Source organism: Anarhichas minor, unplaced genomic scaffold (assembly GCF_050575085.1).
Source record: "Anarhichas minor isolate MPS153535 unplaced genomic scaffold, ASM5057508v1 ptg000136l, whole genome shotgun sequence".
Taxonomy (NCBI): Eukaryota; Metazoa; Chordata; class Actinopteri; order Perciformes; family Anarhichadidae; genus Anarhichas; species Anarhichas minor.
In genome coordinates, this window is record NW_027466582.1 from 924,742 (window position 1) to 942,249 (window position 17,508).

General features: G+C 41.4%; 1 protein-coding gene across 10 annotated transcripts in view; it reads right to left on the reverse strand.

Moving 5' to 3' along the window:
* Positions 1–3,249: 3,249 nt before the first annotated feature.
* Positions 3,250–17,508, reverse strand: part of hivep2a (HIVEP zinc finger 2a) — a 106,339-nt gene continuing 92,080 nt past the window's right edge. For all 10 annotated transcript variants that reach the window (XM_076084639.1, XM_076084642.1, XM_076084641.1 and 7 more), the window contains 6 exons: positions 14,348–14,523; positions 13,501–13,602; positions 9,564–10,428; positions 8,760–8,859; positions 6,921–7,019; positions 3,250–6,390 (listed from right to left, as the gene is read on the reverse strand). In XM_076084639.1, the coding sequence (XP_075940754.1) occupies positions 5,659–6,390; positions 6,921–7,019; positions 8,760–8,859; positions 9,564–10,428; positions 13,501–13,602; positions 14,348–14,523 (2,074 nt within the window). In that variant the 3' untranslated portion in view covers positions 3,250–5,658. The remainder of the gene's footprint in view (positions 6,391–6,920; positions 7,020–8,759; positions 8,860–9,563; positions 10,429–13,500; positions 13,603–14,347; positions 14,524–17,508) is intronic.

Genomic DNA, 17,508 nt, shown 5'->3' on the forward strand with positions numbered 1-17,508 from the left:
GGTGGATGCAGGAGTCATGTGACTTTGCTTGTTTGCTGATATAACACTGAAACTAGAACAGTAATTCAGCAGATAATCACCTCCAGATGAAGTTAGATTACTTCAAAATTGCTAAACTCAAACTCAGAAGGAATGTTTTCCCTAAAATCTCCTACAGAAAAACAAAAAACTTTGTATGAACTTCCTGTTTACGTTAAATGCTGCGTGTGTGCTGCTCGGTGGATCATCTGCAAGCTGACATTTTCTAAATGAGGCAGAGAAATCTCCTAAAACCTGGCAGGAGGAGAAACCCCTGCTTTATCTTTAGAGTTAATTACAGCTGGGAACGGCTCTGCAGCTCAACGTGGTGTTCCCTTCAACACACACACACACACACACACACACACACACACACAGGCTGTTTGCTGCTAACCATTAAGGCATGTACACAAGCTGATTTGGGTGACACACAACCAGACATGAGAGCTTTCCCAGGGTGCACTTGGACACCGGTCCTGTGTCGGTCGGGCTGCGGCTCTGACGATAGCGTGAGTTTGCTAAAATAACTCCCAGTTGTAAAAATGATACGCAATCAGCAACATGCCTAATTATCGCCCGCTAACCGCTTCATGATAAATCATAACTGTCAATATGTGAGAGGAATGTGAACTCAGAGCCAGCAGAGATATTTTAAGAGCCGGTTGATCCGCAGCAGAAATATGTTGGTTTTATGTTTGTTTCATTTCTTTGTCATGTGAGTGGGTCGACTGCCAAAAAGTGCGCAGAAATGAAAACGCTTTTCTAGCTCCATGCTGTCTCCGTTGTCTTTGCAATCATACTTTATATCTTTGTTGAGTTGTCTCTGATTTAAAGTCCAACATTAATGTTTTTTGTTTTATACGATTTTTGCATGAATGAATCTGAAAGCCTGTGGTTCTCCATTTATGGACCAATAACTTCTTTTCATGGAGGCAATTAAATCATTTCATTGTTTCGCCATCTTTGCATGAAGGAGGGACGTCACCATTTCCCTCAGGGCAACACTGACACTACAGACCCCTGCTACACAACAACAACACACTTTCAACAACATAACACATGAGCTTTTTTTGATTAATAAGCGATCAAACCAACCTCTCCGGGAGAAAAGTGCACCGCTAATATAGATATATTTACATATTCGTAATTTCACGTCTATGAAATGCAGTGCATTGAAAGTACCGTATGTCTCACTTTTTTTGTGAAATTGTGATTTCAAACACTGTTAAAAAATATTCAGGTACAATCTGTCTGCATAATTTAACAATGTTATGCACATGCATGCAAACAGCATCCAGACACACCTTCAAATACAGACACAAAGGCAGTGTAAGACACACACACACACACACACACACACACGCACACACACACACTCTTGCTACAAAACACAACTCATAGAGTCTCAGGGGAGATTTCCATATGCTCGCAGCGCTGAACCATGAAAACTACGCTCACACCTTACAAACTAGTGATGAAAGTGATTCCTCCGAACGCTAATCAGGACCGAAATAACTCGCTTGATCATCTTCTATCAAAGGCCACAGGACGCGCCGACACGTGGACAGACTCGACAGAATAAATGTAAGTCGACACCAACCCAGTTGTGTCAACAACAAAAAGAAAACACCACCAGAAAAGTAGACAGGTAGACATATGTGGGACATGGCTAATGACAGGGACTACATTAAAATTAGAAATACGAGTTGTGAAGACGGAATAAAGGAAGCTGGAGTCATATGTGGTGAGGACTTATTAGCTGACCTTCTTCAAAGAGTATTCTTTCAAATAGATTGTTGGTGATGGGCTTTTGAATTAGTGCTGCTGCTTCAACTGACAACACTATTGCTGCAGCACCGTGGTTTGTACTGTGATCATTACCACGGGTGTTACTACGGAGACACGCTGAACGGATCGATGGACCGCTCCCATATCGCCGCATACTGACACCAATATCTGTTTTTCTCTCTTGTCTTTTGTCTTTTTGTCAAATAAAAGTTATTAATGGTCCAGCAAACAGATTTGATAAGAAGATTAAAAACAAAAGACATTAGGAAACGTATTAATAAGACGATAACTGAGCCTCTAAGTCTCTGAGGATGTTTGGACGTGTTTGATTGACAGCTGAGTCAGCCGGGGCACGAGACAGAATATGAACAAGTTTGAAAGACATGCCAAGCACTTTCTGAGTTTGATGTGCAAAAATACAAATGTGATGGGAAATCGTTATTTTTGGAGTGGCTAATTCCCTTCACAATAAAGTCCCTGATGCTGTTGGTTTGGGGAACGTGCAGCCCGCCGTGTGATGTGCATGGATTTAAAAGCTGCCTCTTCAACTGCAGCGTCCCGAGCCGAGCGACAACGACATGATCCCTCACCAGCTACCCACCCACCATCCACACGGCCAAAACAGAGCTGGGAACAGCAGATCTACGGCATGGAGATCAGTGCGTGTGTGTGTAAGGTGCGTGTTTGGTTTCATGCCAATTGGCAAAAAGAGCGTGTAGCAGTGAGAGTGGCCTATAACTAAAATGTCGCCCCTCAACGTATCCTCGGTACACATGATATCTTACGAAAAAGTTTTCCTAAGAAATCTATCAACACGTGTCATTTTCCCCTCGTTATATGCACACAGTCTTTTCAAAATAAAACAACTTAGCTAGGTTTAGGCAACACAACTTGGTTAGGTTTAGTAAAAGATCGTCGTTTGGGTTCAAATGAATATGGAAGTGCCGTCACTTAAGTAAAAGATCTAAATGAGTTTACCTGGATTAATAAAGGTTCAATAAATTAAATAAAGGCTTAAACTGGGACAGCTGCACGTGGCAAACCGATAAGTTCCTCAGTATCTTAAAATATAAGAAATGCATCAGTTTTGTTCACAAAAAATACTCAAAATGAACAATTATTGCTTGTCATTTAGTACAAATAATATGTAGATACATAAATAAACGTCTAATATCAATGAATCTTGTGAATGTTCAACTACTAGTTCGAACTATTTAAGCCAGTAGTACTACATCTGCTCCAATCACAGCTGCCTTTACTGCTTCTAGTACTCTTACTTCGACTACTACTGGTACTACAATAGCGCCTGCATGTAATTGTACGTTATTGCTATTAGTGAAAAATAGTGTAGCACAAATACTTTGGTGACGTTCTTGTTAAATCATGACATTTTTTTGAACAAAATATACATTTTCATCAATAAAATGAGCGCAGACAAAAACATTATTCTATTCATATTTATTTGAAAACAACAATCCATTTTTTCCACTTCTACTGCGATTCCTTGTTGCAACTGGGGTCATACATGATATATGTATTAATTCCACAGAACACCATCACAAAAGTTACCCTTTTATATGCACGTTTACCTTTTTTTTTGTCCTTTTTCTTTTTGTATCGTTGTCATTTCTATACAATGACTTGTGCTTTGATATCTTTGAGAGAGAGAGAGAGACTTTTTTTAAAGACATCATTGTCGTCATGATAAGTGTACATAACAGAGGGAGGATCCAAAATAGAAAAAAGTCGTAAGAAGAGGATATACTGGTCTGAATACACACCGATACAGAATACAGAGATACACACTCACATTGCAGCCGGCCCGACTCCGCCCAAAACTGTCACAAAAGTCCTCCAGCCGTCCCTCCTCATCCTGATTTTAGGATTTTTAAGAACGCTTGTTGTTGCCTTGCAACAAATACACACTCCCCGCTGGTGAGCAGAGTTTTGGCTAAATATTGCTTAGCTACAAAAAGGGATGTCCAGGAGAGGAGGAGGGGTCGCAGAAGGGTCAAATACAATAAAAAAAATAAAAAGCAGTGCAGAAAAAGCCTCAATGTCACAACCAGTAAAATGTATTATTAGGATTCATTTTTTTGACAGTTTTGGGGTTCAGAGTGCAGAACAGTTCTCCTTCTAAACACGTCCATCTCAATCAAAGTTTGCTGCAAAAAGAAGAACAGCGGATCAGAGTGCCGGGACCTTCCATAGCAGAGGTCCTAAATATAAGGTGCATTTGTCAGAGAGTTTGGTGTCTGTTTGTATACGCGTCCCCCAAAAAATAAAGCCATTAAATAAGAGTGTCGGTGAGTTGATTGCCACAATGTGCATCAATGCCAAAATAAAATGCGTGTGTTCGGGGGGGGGGGGGGGGGTCTGAATATTTACATGGACTGGAATGTTTTCCCCGTTCAGGTATCCGGCGATTAAAACAGGATTCAAGTTGTTCTTCAGAAAGTGGGGCTACTTTGAAACCTGCGTCACATCGATATTCGTGTGTGTGTGTGTGTGTGTGTGGAGGTGGCGGTGTGTGGGTTAAAAAAAAAACACAACAACAATTGAGCAGAATGCCACGGCGCAATGCAGAAGGCATGTTCATTCACTTAATGCTGAGAGCAAGTCTGTGCATCGTACAAAAAAAACAAAAAGGGGAAATAATACCACGAAAAGTGAATAAAAAACAAGATCAAATCACAACCAGGGACAAGGAGGCAAAGAGCAGCAGAGAAAATGTACAAGCAAACTACCATAACCTTAATGTGAATGTCATTCTAAATGTTAAGTGCAGATAGATAGATAGACAGATAGATAGAGAGACAGGTTGATAGATTCTATATACTGTATTCATATGCTGGGTAAATATTCTGCTAAATCTTACTTCTATGTGTATATAGCTCCAAGTAGAGGGGGCTCACTCAGACGTATATAAATAGGTCTAACATATAAAGCCATATTACAGTGTACATATCCTCGCCCTAACGTAAGCCGTAGCAAAACCCCCGTGTGCTCTACGTAGAAAAAGGCTTCCACGACATTTAAGAAAAAATGTACAATTTATGAAACATGGTAACAATAATAAATAGTATTATAGAACTGCTGCTGTACACAAAAAAAGCCATTTTTAAAATTTCACTCATATAAAAATATGTTTTAGTGCAACCGTACGTAATAGTAATATCCATAACTTCACATCGCTTGTCGAGACTTTAAGGTGTCCAAAAAGAAAAGAAACACAGGAGGAGGGGGGGGGGGAGGGAGGGGGAGGAGAGGGGGAGGGATTGCATTTATTACAAAGCTGATACGTGATAGTATTGTATTTACATTTACCTTCCTGCTTTGTTTGCTTATAAGAATATAAGCAAAAGACAAACAAACAAAAACAGATGAAAGAAAAGGCACACACGTAGCTGTCAGATTTCTTCTTTTTTAAACTTTTCTCTTTAACGTACCGCTTAAACCACAGTCCTTTAATTTATTCGAGCAGATTTTGGTCGGGCTCGTGTTGGTGGGAGTCACCGTACATGTGTGACCGAATGCAGATCCTCTCTCAGAGTCCTTAAATAAGAGAGCAGGCCCCGGTTAGAGCAGCCACGCTGCACACAAACATTACAACTGCAGGAGTCCATTTGTGTTTTAGTCCGTTTTGTATTTTGACCATAGCTGTTTGTCTTTGTATGCATGTATTTGTGTTCATGTTGAGAGAGAGAGAGAGTTTGTATGTATAAACTGAAGTAGAATATGTGTGCAAAAGTCATGTTTTTTCCTCTCTCTGTTGCACTTCATCCCTTCCTATTATCCAAAAACAGAAATGAAATCCATCGTTCCTCCTGCTCGTGTTCTCCGCCTGCAGCCCTACGACACGTCTCTGCTTCTCTTTGTGCTTTCTGCTCCCCCGTCTCTCTCCGGCTTGAGAAGTCTGGACGCTGTTGGAGGATGGAGGGTTTCCGGTGCGGGGCTGTGAGGGTGAGGAGAGGAGGAGGAGGAGGATGAGGAGCAGGAGGGAGAGGGGGAGGAGGGATGAGGGGAGGCGGGGATTGACGGGTGGTGAGGCCTGACCTCCAGGCCGCTAAAGTGCTGAATCCCGGGACCTTGTGGGGGAGAGAGCGAAGGGTGAGGAGATGGCGGCGACATGGAGATGGACGGCGAGCGATGCGGATGTTGGGAGTCGTTGGACGACGCAGAGGGAGAGGAAAAAGTTCTTCCTCCTCCTCGCTCGGCGAGCTCCTCCGACTCGATGCAGAGCGAAGCGATGGCCTTGGTGCATGTCTGGATGCTCTCCTCCTGCTCCCGCCTCACTCCTCCTCCTCCTCCTTCCCTCTCCTGCGATGAGGGGTGAGGGGAAGTCGACTCCCTCAGCCTCTCGCCTCCTCCTCCTCCTCCTCGAGCTCCCCTTTCAGGGAAGGAGGTGAAATGAGGGGAGGCGGCCTCGCTGGTGGTGGAGTCCTCCGATGTGCTCTTCTGCAGCAGCAGGCGGGACGCGCTCTGCTGCGCCGCCTGCTGGCCCAGAGGGGAGGTGACGGAGGTGGGGAGGGAGTGTACCATCTGGATCCCTCCGATGGGGATCATTGGGAACGGCGAACGCACCTGAAATGAAAGTTATTGTTTGAGTTATATGTTAAAAGAGTCTGGTAATTATCTTCCTTATGCGAACACCTTCCTCCTCTGTGCCATTGAGCTCTATTGAATAAAATATAAAATATGTACTTTCACACTACTGTTATTAAAATGATCTGTTAATTAATTGTGTGTGACTTATTTTGCTCAACAGACCTGCAAAAAATGTTTAAAGTGCAAACGATGTGCAAACACATCCTTCTTTATTCATTTTCTATGAAGTGCTTCATAAAATAAAATCCAATGAAATATATAAAATAGCTACAAACTTCTCAAACTACGCACAAAACATATAAATCAAAAATTAACAAAATTAATAATAAATAAATAGAACAAATCATGTATATGAAAGCAAATCAGATAAAAAAAACACGTCATAAATACAAAATAAAATGAAGTAACAAAAGAAAATAAATTTCATAAAATTATTTAAAGAATTTTACAAAAGAAAATATAACAGGTAGAAATAAATGAAATAATTAAATGAAAAAGAATAATACCTGGAGTTGGGAGTGAAGAGGGAGGTGGCTGAACAGGACTTGGTGAGGTGGGCTGGACTGGTCCCGTTCCCCTGCTGACGATGAGACCAGACAATGTTCCTGGAAGAAGAGATGAGCATCAATCATGAACCAGTGAAACGGGTTCTCATCCTCTCTGTTCATTTAAAATTTGATGTCAAACACACACACACACACACACACACACACACACACACACACACACACACACACACACACACACACACACACACACACACACACACACACACTCATTGCACAGCACTAGTTACAATAAACACACATTTGAGGCTACGCAATAGAAAACCAAATATTTAGTCACGAAATAAATGAATAAGCCTTGATGAAAAGTGCTCAAACAGAAATGTGCGGTTGTTCTGGCCGGCAGGTGTTGGTAAGAAAAACAAATACGAAGCATGAAGGCAAACTCCTTATGCCTGAGTAATGGCTGTTAAAACATTAATCTATCATTTGGAGACCGGTCGGTTATCAAAGCCGAGCCAGTCTCACTCTCCGCTTCACGCTTTGTTGAAGTGGGACCAGCAGCAGAAGCCAGAGTTTGAAGTAGGGCTCTTAAGAAGAAAAACAGCCGTGTTATTAACCACACCGACGCCGGCCAAGATCCCATTACCACCAAAACCCAGCAGCCCTATCTTCAATCATCCCTCTCTCTAACGCACTCAGTCTATCTGACTCGCTCTTTATTCCCTCATCCTCTCTGAATGTTTCTGCTCCGTCTGCCAGACGCTTTCCTTCTCTGCTCCCTCTTTCATTTTTATTTTTTTCTCTCTTCTCTCCGTCCTTTTCCCCACATCTCTGCTCCAGGTAGACCACAGCATGAGTGTCACAAAGTTTACTAAATCACACTCGAGCACCTAAATGTTGTATGAAGTGGAGTGGAAAACTGTGAAAACTCCAACCCTGCTGACAAAGTCAGGGTTCACACAGAAGGCAACTTCTGGTTCTGAAATGTGAAGTCAAAGCTTCATGTGTTAAAGCTGCATTCTCTCTAGTGTCCACCAGGGGGCGACTCCTCTGGTTGTATAGAAGTCTATGAGAAAATGACTCTACTTCTCTCTTGATTTATTACCTCAGTAAACATTGTAAACATGAGTTTATGGTCTCAATCTCTAGTTTCAAGTCTTCTTCAATACAGCATGATGTTCATTTAGTACATTATGGTCCATTTAGAGTCACACAGACCATAAAGCAGGGGATGCTTTAGGGCGGGGCTACACGGGGATTGACAGGTCTCTACCAGAGATGCATACGGCGTCTCTACGTCACTCCTCCTCAGTCCAGATATGGTCACTTCCTGTTCACTGGTTGCAAAAAGCCAAGATGGCGACGTCCTAAACGTCTAACTAAAGGCGTCCACTTCTTATATACAGTCTAAGGTTTAACTTCAACTTTCAAAATAAAGCTTTTCTGTCAGCGATATTGAGAAAAACAACCATCACGATATTTATTCCCAAATAAGTTGATATCGATATGGCGACAATATTATCGGGTTGACTATTGGTGCCTTCACAAAATATTCACACGAGATATTTGATAAATAATCATTCGTAATGTGGATATAACGACTAAGTGGGGATTTTCTGCTGCTTCTGTTACAAAAAGACAAACGAAGGCTTTTCAAAAATATTGTATAATATAATCCAATCCACAGTTTATAACAAAAACTTTCATCTGAACCAAAAAAATGAGAAAAGCTGGTTGGCACATTAAAGGGAACAGATATGAATAAAACAAATGATAGCGTGATTTATTCAGATTCGACGATAGAGTGTTTAATTTAGGAGTTTTTCGGACTCTTACCGTTTCCATCTCCGAGCTGGTTCGGCGTCGTCCCAGCTCCGCCTGACCGAGCACGCCACCCTGGTGACCCGTCCTGAGGCCCCGCGATCCACTCTGCTGGCTGGTGGTCACATAGCAAAGTCAAAATAGCACATTAGGTACAAAACTTAAAGGAGCAGTGTGGAGGGTTTAGTGGCATCTAGTGGTGAGGTTGTAGATTGCAACCAACTGAATACTCTTGCAATCACTCCTCCCTTTTCCAAGCGTGTCGAAGAACTACGGTGGCAATCCAAACACTGGCTCTTCAGAAAGCCTTTTTTTTACGTTTTTATGTCACCAATGTTTAGATTGTCCAATCTGGGCTACCGTAGAAACACAGACCTGCTCCCTATGTAGATATAAACGGCTCATTCTAAGCCAACGCAAACATAATGATTCTTAATTTCAGGTGGTTATACACAAATGAAAACATAGTTATGAACATCATATTACATTTTATGCCAATAAATCCCCCTAATTCCTACACACTGTTAAAAAACATTGTTAAATTAGGCTATTACAAGATTAAGTCTTGCATCACTGATCTTGACACTTTGAAATATGCTTTATTTTTTTACGTTATGTTTGTTCGTTATTTTTTACCAGATTCAACCTGCAGTACTTTAAATGAGGGTGTGATAAACATGAAGCCTGGCTTGATGTTATTGTGAATTGAAGAATAAAGATATAACTTAAATATTGTTAAGCTGTCCTGTTATTTGGACGTTGCTGAAGACGTTTCATAGACATAATGAAACCTCCGTCAGACACATCCCCTCGACTCACCTTTGGTGGTGGAGGTGTTGGTGGAGGCCTCGGCGAGGTGAAACAGGCCGGATCATCGCCTTGTGGCGGCCTCGTGGTGAAAGGTCACGCTTGTAGTCTCTTCCCGCCGGAGACGTGGGCCGAGAGAGAGGGGAGAGCAGCGAGAGGTGTCCCCTCCTGGGGGAGAGGTCTCGCCTGTATCCCCCTCCCACCCCCAGGTCCCTCTTCGGTGAGATGTGACGAAGAGGAGAGAGGTCCCGTCGGGGTGAGAGGTGTCTGGCGCGGGGCGAGAGGTCGCGACGCGGGGAGAGGTATCGGCGTGCTGAAGGTGAGGACGAAGGGGAGATCGGGGACGGGCAGCCGGAGTGGTCCAGCCCGGGTGAAGACAGGCGGGAGGACGGGGAGGAGAGGTCCGGGGATGGGACGGGGAGGTCGTCGTCCATGGAGGAGGAGGAGGGTGGAGCTAGCAGCCTGCTGCCCAGCGCCCTCTGCAGGCCTCGGTGGTACTCCGTCTGGCCGTGGTCGCTGGGCGGCGCCTGCGGAGTGATCTGGATGCTCGGTACCGTGGTGAAGTAGCCGAACAGCGGAGGCTTGTTGGTGTTGCCCAGGAGGTCGGACGCCGAGTGATGAGAAAGGTGAGGAGCCGGGTAGGAGGAGGCCATGGCTGTGATGGACATGGAGGGCAGGCTGTAGGGCTGCGGGCTGGTGGAGCGCGAACGGGTCTTCGGGGTGGAGTCGCCGTCGTAGTCGTCTTCTTCGTCATCGTCGTCGTCCACCTCGTCGCCGTCGTCCTCCCCGCCATCTGAGTCGTCGGCGTCTGAGAACTGGTGGTCCGCCATGGAGCCTCTGGACATCTTCTCTGTCCTCTGGCCTTCCTCTCCGATATCTAGAAGAGGAGGAGGAGGAGGAGGTGGAGGAGGAAAACAGAGGGTACGAAGAAGGAGAGGAGGAAGAAGAGGAAATGGAGGGATTGGAAGAGAAGAAGAAAAAGAAGAGGGTAGGAGGAGACAATGAAGCAGGTTAGGACAGAACAGAGTAGAGGAAGTGGGACAGACGAAGAAGAGGAAAAGGAATATGCAGAACGAGGAAGACGAAAGGAAACAGGAAGCAAAAAAGGAAGAAGAGCAGGAAAGTAGAAGAAGAAGTAGAAGAAGAATGGGAGGTAATATGATAATTGAGGGACGAAGATGAAGAAGAAGAAAGGGAAGCGGAGGGTGCGGAAGAAGAACAAATGAAAAAAAGGAGGAAACGGTAAAGTAGAGGAAGTGGAAGAAAAGGAAGAAGAAGCAGAAGGGGAGCGAACACCAAACAAAGGAAGAAGAAAGAGACATGTGGAGAGAGAGAGAGAAACAGTTTGTATTAATATGTGGTAACAGAAGGAGATTCGATGTGAAACTAAAAACCACTGAAACCACATTCCCACCAGCTCAAACCAATAAAATACAAAAGACATAAAACAAAGTTATTTGAGACTAAACCCTTGACACTTTGGTTTTTCTACAGGATGGACTGCAGCCAAATGTTGGCAGGGTCTCATGGTACAGTAGCAGCACAGTTACTGTTGGCAGGTAACCAACCATCACTGTGGGTCCGACTCTCTTGTAAAATGAAGCTGATTGGATGATAACTGACAAAAAGGGGAATTTTGGGAATAAAAAAGTTGGTCTATTGTTGAGACTTTTGTATTAAAAGACTCAAAGTTGATGAAGATACACACAAATCCTGACCTGCTCCGAGTTCTTCAGTTTCAAAATAGCCAGAAGTCAAAATCATAGAAATATAAAATTATTTATGATATACATCACTCTTTTTTTCCATCAGTTTAATTTGCTTTTCCTGGACTTCCTCCAGCGTAGAGAAGCATAAACCGTTTGGAGTTATTAAATTGTATTCACCCGACTGCTATGAGCAGAAATCAGATCTGCTAACACCGGACTACTTTTCCAGTTAGTCTCTCATATACAACCACGAACCACAAATGTTTACATCTCAATTACTAACCGAGTGACTTTCTAAAGATCTCTCTTTCCCCAAAACACTGCATGTGTGTGTGTGTGTGGGTTGTGTCCCAATTAAATGCCAAGCCAACACACACACACACACACAGGGTCAATTGAAGTAACATTTAATTTCGTGGTCTAAATGGTGGAAAATGACCTCCTGCTACCAGTCAGCCATTGGCACAATGTGACGGTAAAATGTGAGTTTGTCTTAACAAAACCTTCACTTTCATTTTGAAACACCTGCCAGCAGGTACAACTCTACGTCCAATGTAAATGACATTAAGCTCCTTCCCTGGAAGATATCATTTTGGGTAATTATGTAGACAGACTCATGGTTAGCCAAACAGTAAAGTACAGCAGGCTTCAATGTCCTATAGATCTCAGACAACCAGGAGTATAAATAAAATATAAGGGAGCCCTATAAATCAAAGGCTATAAATAAACAATCGAGATTACAAACGTGACAACCTAACGTTAGTAATTCGTACCTCCTTAAACCCATTGACTGAATAAACCAATACAACATATGTTGTGTGACTAAACTCTGTTCAAACCCACAGACATTTATTTGACATTTTCGTGGTGATCCCCAGTTTCCAAAGCAGCCAAATATTAATAAGATGATGCACGAGACATTTGGAACACGTCCCTTTGATGGAACGGTGCAGCAATAAAAATAAACATGGGACTCTTGGGTTTGTAACGTGATGAAGGTGAAATTAAAAAGATTTTAAAAGGTTAATTTCAACGTAGTTGTGAGGTAAAAAAAATCATAATTTACTCTGTTAAACACAAAAGATACACTTTTATAAATACTATGTTATAATGATGGGCGAAAACATTATAGTAACACTATAAGTTTACAAGATACATATTTTATAATTTTAAATTTTTTTAAATTTATATTCACTAGTTAAATTCATTTGCACAGTAAGTCGTACATTTCCAGAATAAACTACCTAATTAAAAGCTTATGTTAAAGGACACAATTATTTTATTACTTAATTTATTACATTTAATTAATCTTATCAAATTTCAGGTTTTTGTTAATGGTGACCACAAATATAAAACAAATTTTACATTATTTCCAGCTTCATCATAAAAGTTATCAAAAGATGTACGAGGCACCAGAACCATGCTCATCTGTTCAGCGTCCGTCACTGCCTCGAGAGACGGTCGATGGCGATTTATTATTTGTGAACGTTTCATGGGAAAGCACGTTCATCCCTCTCAGCCCACAACATCTTCCCCAGTAATAATAATCAGATTATTCATATCATATCAGCTGATTAATGTGGTGGCGCGCTTCTCGGTTTAATAAAACTCGTGAAGCCAGTCAGTAAAGCAGAACAGCAAACGTTTCTTGCTATTGTAACTGCAGGAAAAAAAAAAGTGTGGCTTTAAAACTGTTCATGGGAATATTTTAATAATCTACCAAGAGACTCCGAACAAATGGTGGAAGGATGTTTTATTTTATTTTAAAGCGGTTTGTGTGTCGAGTGTGGTTGTTTGATACGAGTCCTGGCTGTCAGGATGAGCTCTGTTTTCCATCACACTAATTGCAGTTGTGTGTGTGTACTTGTACATCTATCTTTGTGAGGACCAATGACTTTTAGACTTGTGTGAGGACACATTTGGAAAGTGAGGACATTTTGACAGGTCCTTGCCTCTTCAAAGGCCTGTTTGAAAGTTTAGACTTGGTTTTAGGTTTAGGTTAGGGTTGCATCAAATCTATGCATAAGCAATGCAAATTTGTGACAGTTGCAACACTTCTTTCAACAAAAGGGTCCTTTTGACCCAGAGCAGCAACTGTCAGTCTGTCTGAGGTAAACCGCTGTATAGCCTAGTTGTGATGGTTAAGGTTGGAGGGAATGCATTATGTAAATGTCCTCACAAAGATAGTACAGGGATGTGTGCGTGTGTGTTTTAGTCACTTGTGTTTTAGTGTTTCCTACCTCCTTCGTCCGCCTCAGTGTCCTCAACAGAAGACATGGAGACTCCCAACTCCAGACACTTTTTCATATGAGCCTTAGACTTCATGTGCTTCGTCAGGTTTCCTACAAAACACACACACACACATACGCACCATTTAATGACCTTTCGACTAACTCTTACTGGAAACCAGAGCTTGTTTGGCTACAAGAGTGACAAAGAAAGAGGGTGAAATGGAAATAGAAGCAGCGTGGCCACAAAATTACAATTTACAAATTATATATAATTTATACATAATGTAATTTAATGACAAAATGACTCAACCTGGTCTGGACTCTTGGTCAGAAACATTCTGTACGTTTAAAAGAGGGGAGTTTAAGGTTTCAAAATCTATCAGGCACATAATGGCTTTTTTATTAAAGATCAGATGTCAGCGAGTCAGCATATTGGGCCCCTGATATGAAGAAGGTTCCTGTTTGACCACAGCTACAGACAAACAGCCTCTGTGCATGTTTTATTCATTCATTCAACCACTTAGTTCTGTTTTTTTCGGATTCACTACTTCAGTTAAAGCTTTAATGTTGAGTTTTCCAACTAATGATCTGCTTAAAACGCTGCAAACATCCTAAAAAATATGATATAAACAAAGTTTTACTGGACTATTATGATCAAAAGGTTCTTTAAAGGGTTTTCTAACCTGATGGGGAGCAAATTCATCAAATGAGTATGAAACAATGAAAATTGTAAACCTCATGTTTAATTATGGCACAGAATATCCTTCTACATAATGGTGACTGCAGTGAGAAAATAAAGTTCAAGTCTACCTCACATTCAGATTCATAAACAAGCAGCTTGGAAAAGAAGCCCTACCTTTCGTTTTGAAGGCGAAGTTGCAGAACTTGCAGACGTACGGCCGGACGTCGGTGTGCGTTCGGATGTGTTTCTTCAGCATGCTGGGTTTCTTACAGCGGATGCCGCACTCCTCGCAGATGTATTTCCCCCGACCGCGACCACGAACGTAAACATAGTCCTCGTTGGATTTATACCTGGAAGAAAGCGCAAGTAACGAAGAATGAATGGCGATGCTTAGACATTTGCATATGAACCTCCTGAAAAGGTAAATCTTAAACTTTATGCCTGCAGTCACCAACCTGGGGGCTGGGATTCTCCGTCTTACAAGTACATTAAACCCAACTGATACTGAATGTGTTTTTAGGACAATACATATATTTGATATTTAATAAAAGATAATTTAACAATATATCGATCACATTTTTTTGTTTTTTGCACAACAACTGTTTTTGTCAGTGCTCTCTGCAGGAATCAATCCAAAGACATATTTTAGGCATTTCTACAGTGCATGTTCTTGTTTCTTATTGGCTGGTATACACACAGATATGTTTGTTGTAAACTAAAATCTGATATAGCATTACATTCATATTCGTCACCCAAGATAATAATGCGTTTTCCCGATGTTCCTTTATTCTTAGTCTTTTCCTCTTGGAGACATCTACCTGTACAAGCCTCTAAGAACTATTAAACACAGGGAACAGAATCCCTCTTTAGTTGACCTGGTCATAACCCACACACACATAATTCAACTGCAGCAAAGACTTCTTTGTTTTAAGGGATCAGAAGCTAAAATAGGAAACAATGAAGCATTCCACCTCTTGGGTTTTGTGTTCATAGTCTTTATGCTGCTCCTTTTTTCTAAAAACAGATAACCACAGTCCTCCCTCCAGTCCCACACTTATCCTTTTACAAGACTTAAAAAAAAAACCATCACTGTCAGACATGATTTTTTATCCCAAAAGAGGCTTCGAGTGAAACAGCGGACACTTGGCAGCAGGATCAGTGCATGTCTGTCTGTCATGGAGAGAAATTACCACCAACCACCAGTCAAATGATGGTAAATTTAGTCTGTCTTTTCTCTGCTGAGAAGCATCACATCTTTGTGGTGAAAGAGTTTAAACGGCTGGTGAAGTGTGTAGTTTCCGGTCTCGTCTGCAGCGGCTGGAGGACTAAGCAATGGGTAGTTCAGGGCCTCATGTGTTAAAGGAGGTCAAATATCAGGTGCATCAAACAATCCGTCTGCGTCAACGAGGGGGACATTTGTCTTTCAACTGCACCGCGGAGTGGGAAATACCTCTGAACGCTTGTCTGAGTCGAGACGTTTACACAGCTGTGGCCAGTTATGAAAATGAAATATAATTGTTTTGTTTTATTCGGTTTTAGTCACAGCACACGCTAAGATCATGAAGCAGATTCTCTTTCAAAACTACTGAAACTTTCAAGGGACACAAAGAAGAAATGGATATATTTTCTCCGCCAGAACTTGCACTTTGTGGATTTCGACTTCTGTGTGTTTTTGTGCATCAATTGTTTTGTTTTTATGCACACTGTTTATGTAAGTGCATGTGTGTGTGTGTGTGTGTGTGTGTGTCTTTGCCTGTTTGCCCTGTTTGTATGCTTTTATCCACTTATTTCTTCTAAAGTGTCCTTTGGGGACAAAGGAGAATTACTTCACTGTCTGCTGCATTTAATAACTCCCCTGCATGTGTGTGTGTGTGTGTGTGTGTGTGTCTGAGAGCATTTGCATGTGTGTGTGTCTGCACTGTTTTTCAGTAACCTTGGTCTTATTGGCTCTACTGTAAGACTATAAAACATCATGATACTGTAGGAATGTCTTAGAGGACCATTTAATGCAGGACAAATTCCTCTGATTTGTATGTGGACAAGAAGCTTTATGTGACTTTAATAACATCATAATTAATAACAAAGGATGTTCTTGGTTTCATTACTATCAATCAAAACCTTTTATTAAGTGTCACACAATGGCAGCCCATGTTTGACGTGGAAAAGGCTCATCTTGGTCAAAGGAAAAAACATCTCACCACACAACAGATCTCTGCAAGTAGGACTGGGTATCATTTAAAATTGTTCAATACTAATGCCAATATGATACCTGAGTTTCAATAACAATATTTATTCATGCATAGAAGAATCGGGCAACCGTTTTGTGTGTTCCACCGTCGAGCTGCGGCGCCATTACTGAGGTGGCGAGTCGTAGTGACTTTGTGTCTATTGTTGATGCTACCACAGCAATGATGACTTCTTTACTTCTGGTATTTCTCCAGATCTGTGGATACAATCTTACAATTTTATAAACCCGTCTTTCTTCAAATCCCTTTCTCTAAATACAAAAGTAGCTTTTAAACATTACATCTAACAACAAATAGCTGTACAATAACTTTGCCTCAATATAGTCAAACATCTGAAAAGTTACAAGGTCTTCTTAGGTTTACTGGATGTTTAGGAAGCTAGATGCAAAACAGGCCTCTCTTACCTCATGTAGAAATAAACTGCAAACTCATGTTTAATTTCCCATTTTTGAGTCTTGCCAGAGTAAATAAACTTCTTCTTTAAAATCTTTTTTAAAATGTAGACTTCAGTCAGGCTCTGAGGTCATTATCAAGTTCTAAAACTTAAAAATAATTAAAACTATGTTATTATAAATGAGATACTTGTTGTGAAATACAACAAAGTACAATACATATGAAATAAATCTAATGAAACATCTCTTTGGTCCTATTTCTCTTAATAAAATAAACAAAATAAATAAATATGCTGATGTCAGAAAAACAGTGTGAAACAGCTTTTAAAACACAACTAATGAGAGACAGATCCCACTTCACACCAGTCTATAAAAGTGAGAGCAACAATAATGAAAGCCGACGTCCAATTACAGCGATGCAGCTCAAGTTGTTAGCCTGTGATGGGTTTACCGGGCTCGAGCTCTTGGCCTGACTCTCACAGGCACAAATTAAGCCCAAAGAATAGGTTGTAAAAGGATTTTTTTTTTCATATATACCTAAGAAGATTTTCCGATTAATCACGCTGAAACAGATGAAGTTCACATGAAGGTCTACGTTAACTTGTGTTGAATATTGAGCTGTGAGGATAGAATCAGACAGCTGAGTATTGTGTTGGTCTGAGGCCCTGGTTGTTTTGTTTCTGTGAGGGGAAGAGCA